Source organism: Apium graveolens, chromosome 4 (assembly GCF_009905375.1).
Source record: "Apium graveolens cultivar Ventura chromosome 4, ASM990537v1, whole genome shotgun sequence".
Classification (NCBI taxonomy): Eukaryota; Viridiplantae; Streptophyta; class Magnoliopsida; order Apiales; family Apiaceae; genus Apium; species Apium graveolens.
In genome coordinates, this window is record NC_133650.1 from 14,682,425 (window position 1) to 14,705,806 (window position 23,382).

The following is a 23,382-nucleotide window of genomic DNA, read 5'->3' on the forward strand; positions in this document are numbered from 1 at the left end:
GGATAATATGAATTCACTGCTTAGAATACCAAGAACCTATTCAGTGAATAGTTACCGTACAATAAACTCCTTCTACCCTACAATGTCCCGATTAAATACAAGGCATGGATCTCGTGTCAAGCCTATCTAATTCAATCACTTGCTTACCATTTACTATGCTTAGTTCTATGCAAATTAGAAACTCCTTTCTAATTTCATTCACTCTGGCCAGAGATTCCTGAACTAGCATAAGTGGATCAGCCTTGAACATTCGCTTCCTTCACTGGAAGGGGTAGATCCTTTATTGATCATACACTATCTTCGTGTACAAATTCCTATACCCGGTAGAGCCCTAATAATTGTCCCTGGAGACTAAGAACTAAACCAAAGCATAGTTCAGTGTACACAAGATAACTATGATGACCTCAAGTCTAAGGATACTTGTACAACTATCACTATGTGAACAACTGCTGACACGTGGGTGAACTCCATCAGTTGTTCAGCTGTGCGAGTCATGTTCAGTGAACTTATTCTATAATAAGCACCTATATACTAGCTATAGTGTCACCACACAAATGTCTATGAGAACAGACATCCTTCATAATGAAGCAAGCATAGTATGTACCAATCTTTGCGGATTATTAATTACCAGTTAGTAATCCTACGACCAGGAACTATTTAAGTTTAGAGTTATCATCTTTTAGGTCTCACTATTATGATCTCATCATAATCCATAAAAAGCTTTACTCTAAACTATGGTATATCTTATTTAAACACTTAAATAGATAGAGCCCGTAATAAAAACAAAACAAGTCTTTTATTAATATCAATGAAATCAAAACAGATTACATAAAAAGTTATTCCTAAATCCTAATACCTGATTGGACTTAGGACATATTCCTTTCAATCTCCCACTTATACTAAAGCCAATCACTCTGGTATCTAATACCCATCTTATCTTTATGACGATCAAAGTGACTTTCATAAAGTAGCTTTGTGAGTGGGTCTGCTATGTTGTTATGTGTGTCAACTCTAATTCAATACAATACAAGAAATGTTACCGCGCTCCCACTAACCCTTTTGTAGACGCATGGTTCATCTACGCTTTTGATAAATTCAAACTCTTTGATTGTCTCATCAAAACGAATGTTCCATCTTTCGAGAAGCTTGCTTTAAACCACATATGGTTCGCAGTAGCTTACACACTAGGCTTTCATTTCCCTTGGAAAGAAAACCATCTGGCTATATGCCAGATCTCATAGTCGTAGTAAGCAGCAATCGCAAGCAAAATCCGAACTGATTTTAACAGGGCTATAGGTAAAAAGTTTCATCAAAGTCAATCCATTGCCTTTGTTTGAATCCTTTTTCCAAAAGCCTGGCCTTAAAGGTCTCCACCTGGCCATCTGCTATAATCTATCTTTTGTATACCGTATACATAGATTCCATTCCGGATTTCATGGAACTTTGCCATTTCTCTGAGTCAACACTACTCATAGCCTCATTATAGGTTACAGGGTCGTCATCATCAATGATCGACAACTCATTGTCATTCTCAATGACAAAGCCATATTACCTCTCAGGTTGGCGAGACACTCTCCCTGATCTATGAATGGGTTGTTCCACAAAAGGTTGTTCAGTCAGAACAGGTGTTTCCACTTGATCCGTAGTAGTTTGTGCTTCTTGAACTTCATCAAGTTCAATTTTGCTCCCACTATTTCCTTCAAGGATAAACTCCTTTTCCAAGAATGTAGCATGTCTGGAGATAAACACCCGATGATCGGTGTAAAAGTAATACCCTAAAGTCTCTTTAGGATATCCCACAAAACTACATTTTACGGATCGATATTCCAGCTTATCTGGGTCAACTTACTTGACATAAGCTGGACATCCCCAATTCTTAACGTGTTTAAGACTCGGTTTCCTTTCTTTCCATATCTCATACGAAGTTTGAGGAACAGATTTTGGAAGGCACCATATTCAGTAAATATGCCGAGGTTTCCAATGCATAACCCCATAGGAATACTGGAAGATTTGCATAGCTCATCATGGACCGAACTATGTCTAACAAAGTTCGATTTCTCCTTTCAGATACCAATCTGGAGGAGTCCACTGGGAGACTATACCATTTACTTTGAGATAATCTAGAAACACTCCATTAAAGTATTCACCACCTCGATCTGATCGAAGAGTTATAATACTATGTTTGGTTGTTTCTCCCCTTCATACTTATACTCTTTGAACTTTTCAAAGGCTTCAGACTTGTGTTTCATCAAACACATATCCGAATCTAGATCTATCATCTATGAAAGTAATGAAGTATGAAAATCCACCCATGGCTTTCTTAGACATTGGTCCACATATATCTGTGTGTACCATTCCTAGCAAATTTGCAGTCCTCTCTCCATGTCTACTAAATGGAGACTGCAGTGCCACTATAAAGTGAGATTTTCATCATCCCTTTTCTTTTATTAGTTTGTTCAATCTGAAGTAAATTATGTCACATATATACAGACCATTATTTAAAGCACCACGTTCATAAAGAATATTATCTCTAAGAATAGAACATTCATTATTCTCAATAATAAATGAAAATCCAGCCAAGTCTAACATGGGAATAATATTCCTCAAAATCGAGGGAACAAAATAACAATTATTTAAAACAATAGTCTTGCCCGTAGGCATATGTAAATGAAATGATTCTACATCTTCAGCAGCAACTCTTGCTCCATTTCCCATCAGTAGAATCACCTCCTCTTCCTCAAGAGTCCTACTTCTCCTTGGTCCCTGCAACGAATTGCAGATGTCAGAACCATAGGCGGTATCTAATACCCAAGTAGAAATTTGTCTTAATGACATATTCACTTCTATCATGAACATACCTGAATCAGAAGCGGTAGTCTCACTACCCTCTTCTTCTTCAATTCTGCAAGGTAAACCTTACAGTTCCTCTTCCAGTGCCCCACCTTGTTACAGTGAAAGCAAACAACTTTGCTCTTGGGGTCTTCAGCTTTTGGTGGAACCGGGGTTTTCTCACCTACTTTCTTCTTCTTGGAAGAGTTCCTCTTCCTTTTATTAGGATTGGAACCTTCACCAATTAGAAGAACAGAACTCTTCTTAGGGGGAAAATTCGATTCCGCGGTCTTCAACATGTTGTGGAGTTCAGGCAGGCTGACATCCAACTTATTCATGTGAAAGTTCACAACAAACTGCGAGAACGAACTCGGAAGCGATTGTAAGACCAAGTCTTGGCTCAGCTCCCCATCCATGGCAAAACCAAGTTGTCCAAGACGTTCAATCAAATTGATCATCTTAAGTACATGGTCATTCACAGATGATCCCTCAGACATCCTACAACCGAACAGCTCCTTCGATATCTCATATCGAGCTGTCCTCCCCGCCACATCATACAACTCTTGTAGATGCATGAGGATAGTGTGAGCATCCATATGCTCATGTTGCTTCTATAGCTCAATGTTCATGGAAGCTAGCATGATGCATTGAGCAACATTTGCATCATCTATCCACTTACGATACACAACATGTTCATCATTATGTGCATCACTAGCAGGTTCAGTAGGCTTAGGTGAGTCAATCACGTATTCCAGCTTCTCAATCCTGAGAACAATTCTCAAGTTTCGAAGCCAGTCAGCATAATTAGGACCAGTCAATTTGTGAGCATCTAGTATGCTCCTGAGTGATAGTGCAGAAGACATAACGTACAAAGTAAATCTGTAAATGATAAACACATAACAACACTTAGCAAATATTCGATTTCATTTCAAAACACTATATGAATCGGGTCTTTATTCATAAGTGGCTCCCACTAGTTTATCTAATTTATTCAACCCCCTACGTGAAAAATTAAGCATTCATAATGCTAGTGGGAATAGGGATCCTACATTCCATTACACAACCCCGGCTGTGGCACGAAACGCCATGTAATGTTCAATAGGCAGACAACTCTTGTCAATTACATCTAATGTTATTCCCTAATCAAACTTTAGCCTCTTGAATAATTGAGTCACGGCTGTGGCACGACAAACTCAATATTCTAAGTCAAGTCTAACCCAACATTCCGTACAATTGAATCAGTCCCCAAAGGCCCACGGCTGTGGCACGTAACGACCTTTAGATTCTTATTCAATGTACACATCTCAATGTAATAGACAAGTATTTCTTATTTCGAAATCAAAGCCCTCGGCTGTGGCACGAAATGACAATGATTCAAAAATAAGAACTACTTTTCTATCATGTTGGAAGGCTATGACCGACACAAGCCCGTTGTGTCATTGGCCAATTACTACTTGATATTATTTAATTTTAGAGGGATTACATTACGTTACAATCATAATCATATTATAAAGAGATTCTTCCTTTTAAATTAAATATTTCAAATCAATAATCAATAATTAGATGATTCCCAGATCGGGTGGAGCATTGTCAAGAGGCGTCACTTAATAACCCTTTCTTACAGATAGAAATCTGTTGTTGACAGAATCATCCTTTCTCTCATATCGAAAATTCATATTCAATTACGTGTTTCATAAACACAAGAATCTCATGATTGTATTCATAATATTATTATTAAGGTTATGAAACAATTTCACTATACTAGGTTGTCAAACAAACGCCTTATGTTCATTTAAGTTCACCTAAATCATCGCATGATAAACTAAGCATATATCACATATATAAACATGAATAAACATCAAGGTAGGCATGTTATATCATCTAGCACATTAGAATAAGCATTATACATCTCTATGTATCACATGAAGCATTTAAAAACAGTTAAAACAATTAAAAACAATTTTAAAACACTTCCAGAAATATAAACAGTTCAAAACTTTTATATAAACTAAAATTGATCACTCCATTAGATCCGTCTCGGAAAAACGAATCCAACGGTATATTGCACGCCCAAAACGGAGTTACGAAACTCCCAGAAAATCAAATTTAATGTGGACATTCGGGCTGTAACGCATTACAGGAACGCGTTACAAGTCCTGTAACGCATTCCGGTGATGCGTTACAACCCTTTTAACCAATTAAAAGGTGTAACGCATTCCGTGAATGCGCCACAGGGTGTAACACATTCCCGAAATGCGCGACACCCCTTTATTTTTTTTATTTTTTTATTTTTTTTTGCAGCAGCCGCCGCTTTCCTCGAACGCCGCACCTGTCAGTTCTGTACCTTGCTTTGCTTTTTCTCCGTACAGCAACATTCAACAGACAAATATACAGCAGTATAGCAGATGCAATATATATATACTTACAAATAATATATATATATATATGATTATTTAATTACGAATTTAATTGTAAGAACTTCAAAAATTCATAATAAAAAATCTATACATCACAAAATTATGAAAAAAATACCCAGACGATCAACAACACTTGTAGAACCCAGATCAACATTCAAAATTATTCTGAGAAACGATTTCTCATCAGACAAAATTAAACCATGATATAACTTGTAAAAATCATAATTAATTCATACAATCACATAAAATTCTGAAATTTTTACCACTGATCTATATGCATACAACCTATGCTCTGATACCATTGATGGATTTTTAATCGCAGCGGGGGCATGGCAAAACACTTTTACACATACAAAATCCAAATAAAAGCATATAAATCGTGGTAAAAACATAGGGATCCAATCTAACCTTTAAAATAATTCGGAGACAACGATCAAAGATCCTTAGCAGTTGTTCCTCAAGTGTTAAGCACTCCACCCGTATCCACCAAGAAAACGATGTTAAGGAGGAGGAAGGAGGTGGAGAGAATTGGGTTTTCCAAACTTTTTGGGTTTTGGGGTTCGAATGTTCGAATAAAAATAGGGTCTATAATAGTATATTTATAGGCAAAATTTTCAGCTGAAATTTTCCCATAAATATTATTCTTATTATCCCATTTATTATTCTTATTAATAATTAAAACACCTTTTAATTATTAATCCTTTTTCTAAACACTTTAGAAATAATTCTCTCTCTTGATTTAATTTCTAAAAATTAAATCCTTTAATTAATAATATTAAGAACTTTTCTTAATTAATTTATAATCAATTAAATCTCATTTAATCAATTATTAAATTTACCAATTAATTATTTATTTCACAAATAAATAATTATTAGCCATTATTAATTAATTCCTCCACCTTTAAATCATTCTCTTTTTATGGTGTGACCCTGTAGGTTCAATATTAAGCCGGTAGTAGAAATAAATAATAATAAAACTATTTTATCATTATTTATATAAATTCTCCAATTCATTAAATATGATTAATTAATTAATCATATTTATTCTACATCGTGAGGGATACTTCTCAGCATATCGCGACTATCCGGATAATATGAATTCACTCTTAGAATACCAAGAACCTATTCAGTGAATAGTTACCGTACAATAAACTCCTTCTACCCTACAATGTCCCGATTAAATACAAGGCATGGATCTCGTGTCAAGCCTATCTAATTCAATCACTTTCTTACCATTTACCATGCTTAGTTCTATGCAAATTAGAAACTCCTTTCTAATTTCATTCACTCTGGCCAGAGATTCCTGAACTAGCATAAGTGGATCAGCCTTGAACATTCGCTTCCTTCACTGGAAGGGGTAGATCCTTTATTGATCATACACTATCATCGTGTACAAATTCCTATACCCGGTAGAGCCCTAATAATTGTCCCTGGAGACTAAGAACTAAACCAAAGCATAGTTCAGTGTACACAAGATGACTATGATGACCTCAAGTCTAAGGATACTTGTACAACTATCACTATGTGAACAACTGCTGACACGTGAGTGAACTCCATCAGTTGTTCAACTGTGTGAGTCATGTTCAGTGAACTTATTCTATAATAAGCACCTACATACTAGCTATAGTGTCACCACATAAATGTCTATGAGAATAGACATCCTTCATAATGAAGCAAGCATAGTATGTACCAATCTTTGCGGATTATTAATTACCAGTTAGTAATCCTACGACCAGGAACTATTTAAGTTTAGAGTTATCATCTTTTAGGTCTCACTATTATGATCTCATCATAATCCATAAAAAGCTTTACTCTAAACTATGGTATATCTTATTTAAACACTTAAATAGATAGAGCCCGTAATAAAAACAAAACAAGTCTTTTATTAATATCAATAAAATCAAAACAAATTACATAAAAAGTTATTCCTAAATCCTAATACCTGATTGGACTTATGACATATTCCTTTCACCCACACGGCAAGGCACTCCTCGAACAAAAAGAGAGAGAGGAAAGATCAAGCCACGAATTGATATTAAGAAGATTGAAGTTCAATAACTTTCACGAAATAAGGTCCCGAAGGGCCAAGAAACTCTAGACATTGAGGTTACGGTCGAACAGGGCCTCAAGTGCTTGGTCTCTATGGCCGATCAAGAGTCCTTGAAGCCGACTCCTTCACATGGAGAGGTTAGGCCGACTAGGACATCCTCGAAAAAATGTCTCCAGACGTCCGGAACTAATAGGGATGTCCCCCAAATGAAGGTTCCAAGAAAACCATGAACTAGAGCCAAGAGATGCTCCTGGTGAAGACAAGAACTTTCACGGAAACAAGTTTCGTAAAGAACAGAACGTTCACGAGAACAAGTTTCATCAAGGTGAGGTTCAGGACTATCAAGGGTTAATGATGCTTAGTCCTCCACAAGGAAGGATTAGGCCGACTAGAACCCTCACGAAGGGAAATAAGTTTCATGAAGAGTAAGACGCTCACGGAGGTGAGATTCTGGCCTACCAAGAGTTAGTGACGCCTAGTCTTCCACAAGGAAGGATTAGGCCGACTAGAACCCTCACGGAGGGAAATAAGTTTCGTGAAGAGTAGAACGTCCATGAGAACAAGTTTCGCGAAGGCTAAAGAGTCCATGAGAACAAATTTCGTGAAGACTAGGACATCCACGAAAACAAGTTTTATGAAGAACATAACGTTCACTAGAAAATGATCAGAAAATCCTGGCTGAGGCTAAACACAAATCGTTAGTCTTAACTAAAGGACGATTATGTTAATCACCATGATTAACAAAACTTGTAAATATTAAGACAAGATTAGCTTTTCAGTTGAACTTATGAGTACGAGAACAAAACGTTATCCTCGTGACGGATCAGACTACCCTGCAGGAGACTCTCAAGGTCCATTAAGACCACTCCCGGTCGACCATACCACACATGGGGGGGCATAAGGCCGACCAAGAGCATCCATATCAGAGCCATGATGTCCACAATTTGCATGCGGAGAAGCTCCGACCAACCAGCCAACCAATGGGGGCCTTTTGGCCTACAAGGAGCCTCCGTATCAGAGCCTTGACGGCCACAATTTGCATGTGGGGAAGCTCCGCAGAACCAATTTTCGTGAAGACTAGACTGTCTACAAGAGCGAGTTGGTTGAGGTTTATAGCATCCTATAAGAGAAGCTTAGACAAATTTAATGGAGTACAAGACTTCTTAAAAAGGGAAAGTTCAGTAGAACACAGAGCGCTCAACAAAAATGAGTATAGAACGTCCATCAGGATGAGTACAGAACGTTCACTGAAACAGCCATAGCAGAACCCTGAGTAACACAAAAGGCAACTTTGAAATTAATTCCATGAAAAATCAAGGACCACAAGAGCATGATAAGGTATGTAGAAACCTAGAACTCTTACTTAGAAGTTCAAAAAAAAAGTGGGGGGCAGGAACCCCTGGGCAACCACCTCAAGGCCAACCAAGAATTGGCCGACCAGGAGGTGGTCGACCAGAAGCCTCTACCCCCAAAGTGGCCGAGTAGCCCACAATTGGGGGCTTGAGGCCGACCAGAGCCTCCTGCCCCTGGAGGTTCTGCTCGACCTCGAGCCCCCCTTTCGAAAATTTTTGAAATTTTTTGAAAAAATAGAAAAAAATCTGATTTTTTTTGAATTTTTTTAAATTTTCAGGATTTTGAGATTAAGCCCAGATTAGGGCCGATTAGTGAAATTAAGCCCAGATTAGGGCCTATTAGTGAAATTAAGCCCAGATTAGGGCCGATTAGTGTATATTAAGCATAATTAACCCAAATTAGGGATAATTAGTGATTTATGTGATGAGATTAGCCTAGATTAAGGTTGTTTAACCCATTCACTCTTGTAATTAGTATGAATTAAGGATAATTAGTGTCTTATGTATGCTGATTAGTCTTAATTAGCCCCGTTTAGGGCAGATTAGCCTCGATTAAGGCCAAATAGTGCATTATAGCTTAAAATTAGGCTCTTTTAAGCCTAGTTAGCAACTTGTACATGGAAAATAGCCCCGATTAGGGTCGATTAGCCCTGATTAGGGCCATTTAACAGCTTTTACCCTGTATTTTAACCTTTACGAAGGTTAAGGGGTGATAAACGCTCGCTTTTAGCCCCAGAAAGGGCCGTTTAGTGTTAAACACTATCCAAATAGCCTATGCAAAGGCCTTAAGTGTGTATACTCGCACTAATAAGTCGTTGTAAATGTGTAGGTTGCTCCACACTTTATGATAAAACGACGATACCCATGAAGGGCCGATACCCATGAAGGGCCGATACCCGTGAAGGACCGAGACCCGAGAAGGGCCAAAAGTACCCCAGAGTCGCGATTAGACCATTGTAACTTCCACGAAAACTCGAGCAGTATTCACGGAAGTTGGGGGCAAATGATATGGATAGAAAATACATCCTAAAGACACATTAAATATTGCATTAATTACACTTGGGCTTCTTGTCAGAAAAGTCCAGTACAGACCTGTCTGGTCCAAGTTTCATAGCAGACCTGTCTGGTCTAAAGTTTCGTAACAGGCCCATGACGACCCAAACAATCAAGGCCCACCAGCAGAGGTCGTCCAAGTCCACGAACCTGAGTTGTTCACGGACTAGGCCCAATACGACTGGAAGAGCAGAGAAATGTGTGTTCTAAATGGACTCAAAGTCCTACATAGAAGGTTCTGGATCTCCTTCCTCAAGGGGACTCCTAATCACCATCTAAGTCGGAGACTTGTCCACCAAGTCTCCCAACAGAAGTTTAACCCTAGACTCAACTCTATATAAAGGGCTCTACCCCTCAACCTAGAACTACGTTTTTTGGCTTGATTCTCTACAACACAGAGATACATAGGCATCTTGCAAGGATCGATAGTCTCGAACGTAAGAGCAGCCATTAAAGCTCGAAGCTCACCAACCCTAGCATTAAATACTAAAGTACTCAGGTTTTTATTCCACAACAGTCATATTCTACATTTAGTAAATTTAAATTACAAGCTCGGCGAGAATATCTTACCAATAATGTGAAATTTTTTAATATCTTATGTTAATATAAATTAATGTGTTTGAGGAGTTTATAAGATCAAGTCAATTGATTATTTATATTAAAATTACTAACTTCACTGATAACCCATTATTATTTTTGGGACTTGTCCCGATTTTAAAAATATTCGAAATCTTTCTTTATAAAAGTTGAGTCTACCACACCATATAGTTAGCCAATCATAGATATTTTCAGAATTTTCAGCCAATCAGAAGTCACCATTTTAATTTTGACCAATAAAAATTCACGAAATTCTTTCCTTTTTCAGAGACTTAACCATGATGTTAACCAACTTGGGTTAGCCTTAAATCACTCTAATTAATATTTATACTTTTATCATTAATTCAAATTCAAATTCAAAAATATTTCTTTTTTGACCTTTAAACATTACTTACAAATTTAACAAAATCATTTCCTTTTTGAACTTTTTACCATTACCAACAAATCTCTAATTTACAAATCTACAATTTCGGATTTTCTCATTACTAACAAATGTATAATTTATAAATCAACTATTTCGGATTTCACCAATTTTTTTTAAATCTCTATTATGAGATAGATTAAAATCATATTTCCAGAATAAACAAGTATTTATAATTTATTAATTATAATAATATAAAAATTTGACATTCTAAGTTCATTTAATATAATAATGTGATATTCCGTTGATTTTCAACCAAATACAAACAAAGAATTCAAAATTGATATATCATAAATCACGCTCATGATTTACTTAATAATTATATTTAATTGTATCATTTCATATAGTTAACGAGTTAGCTATGATAATGGCATAATATGCATTAGCTTAAATCATGCATGTATAAATAATCACGCGCATTATTTATTCAATCTCCAGATTTGACTGTATCCTTTCCTTTATTTAAAGTGTTAGGTATAATTAAATATAATTATATGATTAATGTCAATCTTGTGTGTAATTAAAGTCGATATAGTTGTCAAATTTGATTGTATCTTTGCATGTAATTAATGTTGACAACTAATATTTATTTATAAACATATAATGCCTCGCCATAATCAACTCAAATCAATTTGATTAATTGAGAGATTTCTGATTTCTGACCACTTATAGTCGGTTTATGTAATCCTATGACATTTGACATAAAACAAATTTAACCAATCAGAAATAAATACTATCTTCAAAAATGTAATTATTGCATAATCTACTCAATGTAATTTATGATGTAATTAATGCCGATCACTATATTTTTCCTATATAAAGAGCTCTACGCATATTTTCAATTCACATTCAAAAAATTCTCCCAATAACAAACACTTTCGCTTATATATGTACAATGCAAGGTTTTAGCTTCAGTCGTATTGCTTTTTTGACAACTGATAAGAAAAGTTGGATAATCAAAGTACGCTTGACAAGGATGTGGCCTGGATTCAACAACACAACAGGTGACTTCAAAGGTTTGAATCTCATCTTCCTCGATGATGACGTAAGTACTGATTCCCACATATCGTGCACATAACTCATCACAATATACTATATCCATATGCCGTATAATAGTTTAATTAATAGTGTCTTTCACATGCAGAAAACTCATATTCATGCTTATGTTGGTTCCAAATTTTGTAACGGTCAAGATGCGGAACCTACAGAAGGACATTTTTACTCGGTTTCCAATTTTACTATTGCAGAATCTAGGCTCAACCATTCCCCAGTTAGTAATAAATAATGTATATTTTTCCAAAAATATACAAAGATGGAGCAGATAACAAAAGAGGATGAGATGATTCCCCGTCACAAGTTTGAATTGGTCTCTCTTGGATGTTTACACACACGAGTCGGTGAATCGAGGATTCCTACAGGTATTTTTTTAGTAAATAAATTATCTAAGTTCTATTTTATATTATTATAATTGGACATCTCATCTTTCTGCAAACCAGATGTTATTGGCATTTTTTGAGGGTCCAACTACAATATCTTCGCGCTACACCCACAATGGAATAAAGAATATCTTCATGTTTGACATCATTGACGGCATGTAAATGTAAGATTAAATATAATTTTTCAACATCGACACATTTTTTCACTTATGATTTTTGATTAATTTTTGAATTTTTAGCTTGCGAGCTAGGGTCACGACGTGGGACAAACTTGCAGATAAATTATGTGCTGATGTAGAATGTCTACAAGGTCATGCTCATATAATAATTATTACCGGCTGCAAAATCACAACTTACAACAGTAAGAAACATGCATCTACATTCATATTTATCATTAGATATACTATTAACAACTTATCAACAACGATTCTAATTTTTTATTTTTGGTATATTTTTAAAAAGGTATGATACAAATCATTTCATATCGATCCTCGAAATACTATATAGATATAGACTATGAAGCTATCCATGATCTACGTCGAAAGTTTTTACTTACACACAACGCAATTGATGAATCTGAATTTATTGGAGCTAAATTCAAAGAAACCATAAATCGTGCAAAGCATTGAATTTATTGAATGTGAGATAATTAATTATCAATTAAATTGATGTATGGAACAATGACTAGATCCTTCTATATTACAACAGTTTAATCATATCACTTATAAAAGTTAGCATATTCAGCATTTAAAATATCTAAACAACGCATATTATTCTGAGGTTTACCATAACATCAAATGAAAGCAACTCTAAGTGGCCTTTCATATTTAAGAGGAGACAGATGTCGTTGCAAGTATGTTTTACGATGACGACTAATAAAAGTCAAGGCCAGTCTTTGGAAAAGGTTGGTGTGTATCTTCTCAGTTCTACATTCTGTCATGACCAGGTTTATGTTACTCTATCATGTATCACTTGACCACCTGTTCTTCATATCCTCTTAGGCGACAAAACTACATAAAAAAAAATAGTACAAAAAATATTGTGTAAAAAGAAGTTTTCTATAACTCACATAAGTTGTAGCATTTTAATCTTATTGTCTGAAATATTAAACCCATTCCTTTTCCGAGAACATAAAACCCAAATTTATATCTGAGCATAAGTTTTTCAATTTTTTAATGAGATCTATTGTTTAAAATTTGTTTCATTTACTTTTATTTAATATTTAATGAGTTCAATAATTTATCTTCTAAAAGTAGCTGGACTAAAAAGTGATGTCACCTTTGCAATTTTAATGTCATCTAATTTCTAATTTTTGTTTACTTCACTATCATTTGAAGAGTTTATTAATTCATTTCACAACAATTGTTAGAACTAAAAATAATTGTTTTACATAAATAAATTAAAAAATATTAAAATAAAACCTCGGTGCCTCGGTGCGAAGCACGGGCTACATACTAGTCTGATATAAGATCTCACGAGATTTTTTAAAACTACGATGATATATTAAATTGATTTATGTTTCATTTTTCAATTTAAAAAAAACTAGTTTCTTAAAAAGAATTCTTCTAGATAAATAATATTCATTGATCAAGATAATATTGTACAAATATTTTGAATTATTTTTATATTTTGAATTATTCAAATAAAAGTTATATCTATACTATATTGTAACATTTGATTCAATACATTTTATATTATTTAAAGAAAAAATATATATTGTTCAATAATTTGAATGAATTAACAAGTTCAACTGATATTTATAAAACTTTATCAAATTGAAACATATTTAATTTTAGGAGAATAGTATACAATGTTATCAAATTATTATATGAAGAAATATTAGAGTAGTAATGAAAGGAACTTAAAACGGTTTAAATAACGATATAATTATAATTTTTCCTTCGAATCCTTGAAAAAAATCATGAATATCAATAATAAGTCTTTATAATATATAATTTATTTTTATGTTACAACCTTGATTGATACTCAGTTGCGTAAACACTAAATATGGATTGTTTGTCACTGATAATATAAATACCATATATAAATTATTGTAATTTATTTATTACATAATTTTAATTTTTGAATAATTATAAATACATGTTATTTAAGTAATGATTTGTCTCACTAGATGTTAAGATGTTAATAGTGATTATACATGTACATAAATCAGATATTTAGCATATAAATAATTGAAACCATCGTAATTTACTAAGAACTGTATCATACGACAATTTACATGCTGACACACACATATAACTTAATGTCACTTTGGTAACCGCAGTGTAAAAAAAAACTAATATTTTTCCATGCATACATACGTTGAATTTCAAAAACTAACTTTTTTCATTAAAATCAATTTTTATATTAACAATAATATAAATATTACATTATTGTATATTATGATTGTAAGTCATTCTAACTTCAATTATACATTTTTTATCTTTTTAAATTGAGTAAGTTAATTGTAAGTTAGTAGTGAATTCAATAATAATATAGACCAGTACATATAGTTTATTTAAATAAAATTTAAATTTTTTGGTTAACTCTGTATTCAACATAAATGTTATTTTTTAACTTTTTATTTGTAAACATACTAACGACATTTTACAGATTAAGTATAATCATTTTTTTCTAAACGTACATTGACTACCCTATTTATATTCATTCATGAAATACAAATTATACAACAGAAACAAGAATATATATCTATATATTGCTTAATGAATTATATTTGAAACGCTGTGTAATTTGGTATTGTCTTTTATGAAAATATAAACAATCAACTTGTATTTGATATACGTTAGACATTGTACAACATTTATAAATAAGAAAACAACTATAAACATTATAATTGGATGATGCATAAAAAAATTCTAGAAAATGACCTGTGCCTCACACGGGTTATTATGCTAGTTTAATTATAAACCCTCATTGTTACATAAGATACCGAATCAACTTTCTATTTCTTTTTTTTTATTAATTCTATTTTTGCTTTTTCATTTTCCAAATTGGCAAAATCTAACGTCTGTCAGTCAAATTGGGGCGGGGGACGCTAATTAGAAGGTTTAAAAATATATGAGAATCATAATATTTATTTTAATGGAACATGGACCTATATAAACCTATAGTTTAAGGACTAATAAATTGATTTTCCCAATTTTAAAAGGACGAATGAATTGATTTTCCCAATTTTAAATGTCAGCTTCATACACGTGCTATGCATGTATGCTTTATAATACTAGCTTATGAGCAGAGGTGGCCAAACGAGCAAGTTAGCTCGGCACAAAGCAAAATCTGCTTGCCAAAAAATTATTTGACTAGGCTCGTTTTAAGCCGATTCAGAAATCGGTACGAATCATGTCATAATATTAGACCCGTCTAATTGTATTTTTAATTTAAAAAGTTATTTCGACAAGTGAGAAAAAAAGTGTTCTAAAGCTCGAAATTACTCGAACGAGTACTAAGGTTGTATTCGGACGCAGACCTATTTTCGATATGATTTTGATATACTCGGTCATAACTCTAATATTAAGTTGACTTGGTCAAACTCTAGAAAAACTCGGATTACTCCAAAAAAAAGAAAAAAATTGAAAAAATGAGTAATAATCCCCAAACAAAAAATTCTCAAGTGAGTTGTACTTGTCTCTAACAAAGAAATACAACTTTTTTAATATTTCTAGTGTTAAAATGACTACAAAGGTTAGTCAAGATAAAAAAATAATTAATTAATTATGTTGCATGTTATTTATAAAACAATATGCAAATTAAATTAAAAATTACTGGTCGTTTAAAATTTTCAAGTTTTACATTGAGTACTCCGTGATACTCGTAAATATAATTATTTAACTTGTATATTATATATTTTAAGTTAAACAAATTTTAAAATTAAAATTAGATTTTTTTTATCCAAGTTGTTAACCAAGGCTTTTTCCGAATAATCCCCGCTTACTCCGAATACTCATTGTTTCATAATTTTACCGAGTCGAATCGAGTACTGATTTTTTGATACTAGAGAAATTATTTTGATATAAGTAAAATGGGATTTTTAACTCTAATTCATTATTTACTTCCTTACTAAAAGAAAACAAAATTCCATTTCCCTAATTCGGATTAAAAACAAATTTGTTTTGGCTAAATAATGAAAAACAATTTCTTTGGTGGAGAGGGAAGGCAGTTGATAACCGGCGGTTGAAAATGAAAATGTAAAATTATAAAACCCCCCAAACTTTCACAATTTCAATTTTTAATTTTAACATAAAATAAGCATAAGCAGAGGTGAAGGGAGATTCATTTCCAATTTCCATACCATTAAAAACCTTCACCATTCCCGAGGTGAACAAAACTTACCACACACCTCAATCCTCCTACCATATTTTTATTGTTTTTGTTATAATGTTATAATAATCTATAAATACAAGCATAGATACGTGTTGTAACGAACTTGTTTCCAGATCGTTGTGATATTCATTTCCTGCTAGTAAAATCGGGGAATTTAGGTGTGCGAAAGATTAATTTGATTGATTTGGAGGTACATTTAGAGAGTAAATTAGTGAATTGAAATGGCCGCGTTTGCGGCGTGTAAGCGGATTGCACAATTGAGCCCTAAATCAGGAGGAATCAATTTAACCGTTTTGAGAGGCCTTCAACTTTGTAATAATCCTACAATTTCATCTTCGTTTTATAATTCAATTCAGTCTCCACGGCATATTTCTCAGCTTGTTCAATCCAATGGCAAACGCGTCTTCCTCGTTGACACTTTAGCCTTGGTAATCTCTCTCTCTCTCTCTCTCTCTCTCTCTCTCTCCGTCTCTCTCTCTCTCTCTCTCCATATTAGTTTTATAAGTTTGATTAGGTTTTATGTGTTGATTTAATGATTTGGCGATATATTGATTATGTTGTTAGGTTCGGAGATTAGAAGCACAAGGTGTGCCGTCGAAGCAAGCTGAGGCGATCACAGCTTCTATTACGGAAGTTTTGAATGATACCTTGGAAAATGTGGCTCAAACATTTGTTTCCAAGGCTGAAATGCAGAAGGTATGTTTCCTAATCTCTGTTATCTGTAGACCGATTTGTGCGCATGTATGTGTAATGACATTGCAATTATTAGGATTTTGTCATTCAAATTTGTTTATGTTTGCGGGATATATGTAGGTTCAAATGACTCATGACGCTAATCTTGCCAAATTCAAATCTGAAGTAACTAGTTCGCAGGTGTGTAAACTCTTATCTTCTTACAAGAATTACTTTAGCAGAGTTTTATACGATAATCAGAATCATTTGTAATACCTTATTCTATGCAGTTAGAGTGTCAAGTTAATATTGCCCTGTATTGGTTTTAGCATCTATGTATCTACATTTGTAATAAATTGGGTTCACTATGCTTGTGCAGCAGGATATCAAGTTGCTAGTCATGTCATTAGGTTAACTGCTTATAATAAAAATTTATAAACCAAAGTCAATGCCATTATTGCCATTCATTTAAACATTTCAGTTAGTATAATTGGTGTACAGAGGACATGAGACTGCCTTTCAAATCCTTATAGGTTTGCAAAACATCTTTATTGAGGTTAAAATGGTGAAAAATAAGGTTATTATTGACTTTTCGAGAATGGAAAAAAGTAAGATGTGTAACCTGGTAATATGAAGTAAGATGTGTAGCCTTGTAATATGAAATACATTTAAGGGAAAAATTGGAATGATACCTGAAAGTGCTACGGAAACCAATAAAATGAATAAACTAGCAATCTTTGGCATATATGTTGAATTTAAAATAGCAGTTTGTTTCTTATAGTGGTTAGTGACCATGCTTTTGACATCTATGCAAACCTTTGTGGAAATTTATAGTGCCATTTTAAAGCAACTTTTTATCTTTTACTAGAATTTTAAATATAATTCAATTTAAAGTCATTAATATAGGGATGTACCATATAATATATAAAAGTAAAATCGCGTGCAATCTTGAATTTTTTTCCCTAGAGAAATAGAGGTCAGGACAAAACATGAATCGAGATTAGATCATGTTGTTAAATAAACATGTTAAAAATTACCTATGTTTTGGCGGAATGATGTTTTTCGTACAATGTGATGAAATGAAAGATGGGTTATATTCAGCCTAAACATGAAAGATGTATTTATGTAGGTAACGTTTCGGGAATTTTTATTATGTGGCCTTTGTATCATGGTTAGAAAATGTTGTACTTTAGTCGACTTTATAAATTCGCAGAAAAGCTTCGCAAATATAATCAAATACTGCGGGTACTAAAGGTTTAGTCTAGGGGACTTCCCTCTCCTTAGTTATCAAACAATAGTTACCAAACAATACACTGGGTAGGCTTATATTTATCTAATTTACATATACATTTGCACTTTTTTAGGGTCATGTGCATTTACATTTACCAACTTCTAAGTGAAATATGGGAGCATGGAATTTATAGATTAATTGGTAAGGAATAAATTACAATCATAATTGACTAATTATGACTTATTATGTAGTTTTAGTTATATAAGGAAAGTGTTAGACTTGTAAGAATGTTCTATGTTATTGGGGTATAGTAACAAAAAGAAGGATGATGTGAAGCAAGGAATTAAAAGATTAATTTGTAATATTAGAAAAAAAATATTAATATGTATTAGCTTGATACATTAAATTTAGGAATAAATTTATTTGTAGTTTATTATGAAGTCAAAATTTGTTAAAAAATACTCCATCCATCCCACCCAATTCTTTACATCGGGGTTGAGCATGGAGGTTAAGAAAAAATGTAAATTAGTGGTGAATAGTCAGAATAGTGAAATTAGTGGTGAAGAGTAAGAAAATGATTAAAATGGTGGAGCCACTTAATATTTAATGTATAAAGTGAGTATAGTGGATAAAAGTAGTGGACATAGGTAATTTTTATATGATAAAATTTTATTACTTTTGAAAACTTTTGAAATGTAAAAGAATTGAGAGGGACATCCATAAAAGGAAAGTGTAAAGAAATGGATGAGACGGAGGGGGTACTCTCTATGTCTCAACCATTTCTTTACAATTTCTTTTTTTAAATGTCCCTCTCAATTCTCTACATTTCAAAAGTTCCCAAAAATATTAAAGTTTTGTAATATAAAAAATTAACTAAATCCACTAATTTTCTCCACTAAATTCACTTAAAACATAAAATATTGATCGATCCACTACTTTACTCACTTTTCTTAATTTCCTCCATTACTTTATAGTTTTTCTTAACCTCCGTGCCCAATCCAAATGTAAAAAATGGGAAGGTAGATAAATATGTTTTAAAAAAATTCTTTGTTATAGACTTACAGAAGACTAGTAGACCCTTCTTTAACTATGTTTGTAGATTGTATAAATAAAAGATATTGATTAGAAAAGTCTGAACTTTTTGGCTTTAGGGTTTTACTTTAATACAAAGAGATGGGGTCTTAATTTCTTGGGACTTGGAATGTTGAGATTGGTCAACTTTCGCAGTTAAAAAATCTTAGGAGGTGCTTTACTCACCCTTGTGGAGTTTTCACCCTCTATATTTTTAGTTAATTCTATTCCATTAGTCTTCTGCCATTCTTGACCTAGAACTACAATGACAAATACGAACTACAACTTTTAGATACTGAAAACACTTCTGTTGTCCTTGCATATGTATGTTTTGAAAGTTCTATTTTGTTGTACTTCAATATATACTATTAGCTGTAATAGAAATGTATGCAGTCAGTCTCAGTATTACTTTTCAAAGTCTATAAATGAATAATTCTGTAGCTCTATTAAAAAATACATTAATCTAGAGCTAGTCTATGAGGCTGTTTGTTTCATTGTATTTCAGTTTAATCGGATGGGATTGGGAATCAAAATGTTACTCCTAATGTGGGTGTTTCGTTGAGAGGAGGGATTGACTGGTAGTAAGGACTAATGGCAAACATTTTAATGAGAAGCAGACTAATGTATCATAATTTTTTTCATTTGGCTTGTTAGCAACATGATTTAAGCTCAATTAATGTTTTGTGTTCTGCTCTCCCCCCCCCCCCCCCTCACTTTCCTTTCTCTCTACATTTCGAATGGGTTTGCTTTGATTCTAAGGAAAAATTTTATGATATGAAAGTTAAATGACACCTTAAACATTATTTCCTGATACTTAAGTTACCAAATGCATGCTGGAGTGTTTAATGTACATAGAGTTTGACGGCTGTGCTGATTTGCTCAGCTATCAAGAGCATTTATAAACATCTCTTCATAACCTCAAACCTCTCATGTGTGATTTTTAAATTTACTTTGTTTTGTCCCCGTGTTTTTTCATTTTGTTTACGGGTGTTTATATTTATCAGCTAATTTATTTTCATAAACATTCACCAGCATGTAATTTGTTATTTTTGTTCGTCTTTTAGTATCTATCTTAGTTCACTAATAACTGCTCGTTTGGTTGACATATCAATATCTAGCCATTTTAATTTCCAGGGAAGTAACTGTTGTAAGGTTGTTTGGTTGAACAAATTGAGGGAACTGCAACTTTATTGGAAGGGTGAATACTTATAAAATATAGGGAGTTGCTTACCCACCCCCTTCTTGGTTATTTGAACATCCTAGGAATTTAAGTACCTACATGGGCAACCAAACTATTTTTTGCTTTTCTTAGAATTTTTGAATACCAAAGAAGTAGTACTCCCCATGTGAAGTTATTTCAATGCAATTAACCTTAAAAAAGAATTAAGATTTTATTAAAAAGGAAAAATTCAATACATGGTACTGAATTTGTGGGCTTGCAATTCTGACATAGATAAAAGTTTTGGCTCGCCTCATATCTGTGAAAATTTCTGGCATGTCCCTGCACTTTTTAAGCTGTTAAAAAGCGATAGTCGGAACCAGCAAGTACACGTGAAGCGAAACCCAGGATTGTGTCACTTCACTTGGTGTCTTGAGGTGCCTCATTATACTGAGAAACGTGTTAGGTGGTTTATGCTTAGATATGATGTAGGTATTTGTTGAAGGTTCAAAATCAGAATCACCATCTAGAAGTTTCTTCTTGTCATGTGTGTTGATCATTGCTATTGATACTTCTAATGGCAAGGGGCCTTCTGTATTCCTGATTATATATGTTCCTGTTTTCAGTGGTTTTATTTAGGCGTTGTGCATGTTAGGATCTCTTCTAGGGTTGATGAAATTGTGATCTTTGCACTAAGATGTGATTCACTTGTCCCTCGCATGAACCCTTCGACGAAACATATTTGACTCGTATCTTGTAGAAATATGAAGTTCCCTATGCCAATCTATAAAGTGGAGTTTCTCTTGAAACTTGGTTTATCTAGTATCTGAGTTTTTAATGCTTCTGAGATATTGACTTTTGACACTGATCAACGAATTTTATGATCTCTGGGATGATGCAGGGACACCACTTTTCAATGTTGCAACATGAGGCTGAAAAACTCAAGGTTGATATAGAAAAGATGCGCAGTGAATTGAGGTTTGTTATGCTGACTACTGCTTCTTCTGTATGTGTATCCATTTATATTGAACTTTACTATAATGTAGGTATGAAATTGACAAAGTCACTGCTGGGCAACGGTTGGATCTGAATCTTGAAAGAGGGTAAGGATGCTTCTTTCCTCTTATCAGTTTTTCTGTTTCCTGTTGTCTGCTCTGCAAAAATCAGTTCTGCGCTTGTGCTTTAATTTAGCTGGTTATACTATTAGAGCAAGTCCAATGCTAAATGCAAAATGGCTATAGCCGTTGCTATAATTTGGTACCAAAAAGTATTTTTAAAGCTAAAATAGAATTTGCACTCCAATGTTAGTTGCAAATTGCAACCAACTAATTCCAAATTAAACTAACATTTTATCCTACTCTTTGATGTTTATCTGAACTCCACCAACTTACACTCTGTTTCTAGTTAATTAATGATGTGTCGTTCTCTTTAAAATTCAAAAGTGGGTGGCATGCACGACTATAACATCTTTGATTCTGAATTTACAACCAATTTATCCAATTATGCTTTTGTTCAATTTAACTATATTATGCAAAGGAGTAGTGTTTTTGTAGTTATAGTTTTATATTTATTGAACTAAATATAGCTATGCATTGCACTTGCTCTTGGGCTAAATATGATAACTCTTAACTGTCTAATTCCTGCAGGAGAATTCGAGATGAACTAGCAAATCAGGGACAAGAAACTTCTAACCTCACTAACAAACTTGATCGTGTGAGTACCATTCCTTACTAGTTAAACTCTTGTGCACGATCACTCTTATCTACCTATTGGTTTAGTTTGAAATATGTTTGATGTTTATTAGTTTATATTACAATTTGTGATATCAGGAGATTCATGCACTTAGGGCTCAGGTAGAAGCAGCAAAGTACGATATAGTAAAGTATTGCATAGGTACCCTTGTATCTATTTCTGCTGTTGGTCTGGCTGTAATTCGCATATTGATGTAAACCTGTTGGATTTGGAAATTACTGTTGGCGTAATCTATAGAAACAAAAGAAAATGAAAAAGAGAAGGGTGAAATATTTAGTTTTTACAATAGGTCTTCGGTTGCTGACTGGAGAGAGATAAAATTGTATCACACTGGAACTGCAGCATAAGAGTTGATTCAACTATTAAGAATCTCATTATGCTTGGAGATACATTTATAATGTCCGTTTCTTTCATTTCTTCTTCTTTCTTGTATTATATACATTTTCTAATTAGATCAAGCTGTTTTGAAGTAGCAGTGTGGAAACACTAAATCAGAAAGTGTAAACGTTCTTTCTCCTGTAATTCTAATTTGAAGCAATACAGATGCATCACTTGATTTATTTTTCATTTTCTGGTGGTCCAGTCCAATCCTATATTTGCACATCAAGGATATTTATGGTTCTGCTTTTTATTTTTCCATGTGTTTGTTCTTGGCAAAAATTTTGTTGCATAAAAGGAAAAAAGTTAAGAGTACAGGGTATATTTAGCCATCTAGGCGTGTAATGTAACGGGCGGTGATGAGCATAGAAGAGGTGTAACTGAGCTGAGCTTGTCATGCTTGAGTTTATCAAAAACTTGGGGCTAGAGTCGTAAGTGTTGGCTCGAATGAGCCATGAGTATTGATCCTGCTTGTAGCTTGAATCACTTGACAAAAAACTCAAGCTCTAAATATAACTCATGATCCATAAATTGTAAGCTTGAATTGGGCTTGAAAGCTCGAATCTTTTGTACATTGATTCTTGATTATGTGCTCGAATTCGGCCGGAAAGCTCAAATCTTTT

At 33.6% G+C, this 23,382-nt stretch overlaps 1 protein-coding gene across 1 annotated transcript; it reads left to right on the forward strand.

Annotated features, from left to right (window-relative positions):
* The first annotated feature begins 16,406 nt into the window (after window positions 1–16,406).
* Window positions 16,407–22,969, forward strand: LOC141717793 (protein FMP32, mitochondrial-like). Its single transcript, XM_074519990.1, has 7 exons — window positions 16,407–16,924; window positions 17,061–17,192; window positions 17,310–17,369; window positions 21,531–21,607; window positions 21,676–21,732; window positions 22,276–22,342; window positions 22,459–22,969. The coding sequence occupies exons 1-7, from the start codon at window positions 16,718–16,720 to the stop codon at window positions 22,576–22,578; spliced, it is 720 nt and encodes a 239-aa protein (XP_074376091.1). The 5' UTR covers window positions 16,407–16,717; the 3' UTR covers window positions 22,579–22,969.
* Window positions 22,970–23,382: the final 413 nt, after the last annotated feature.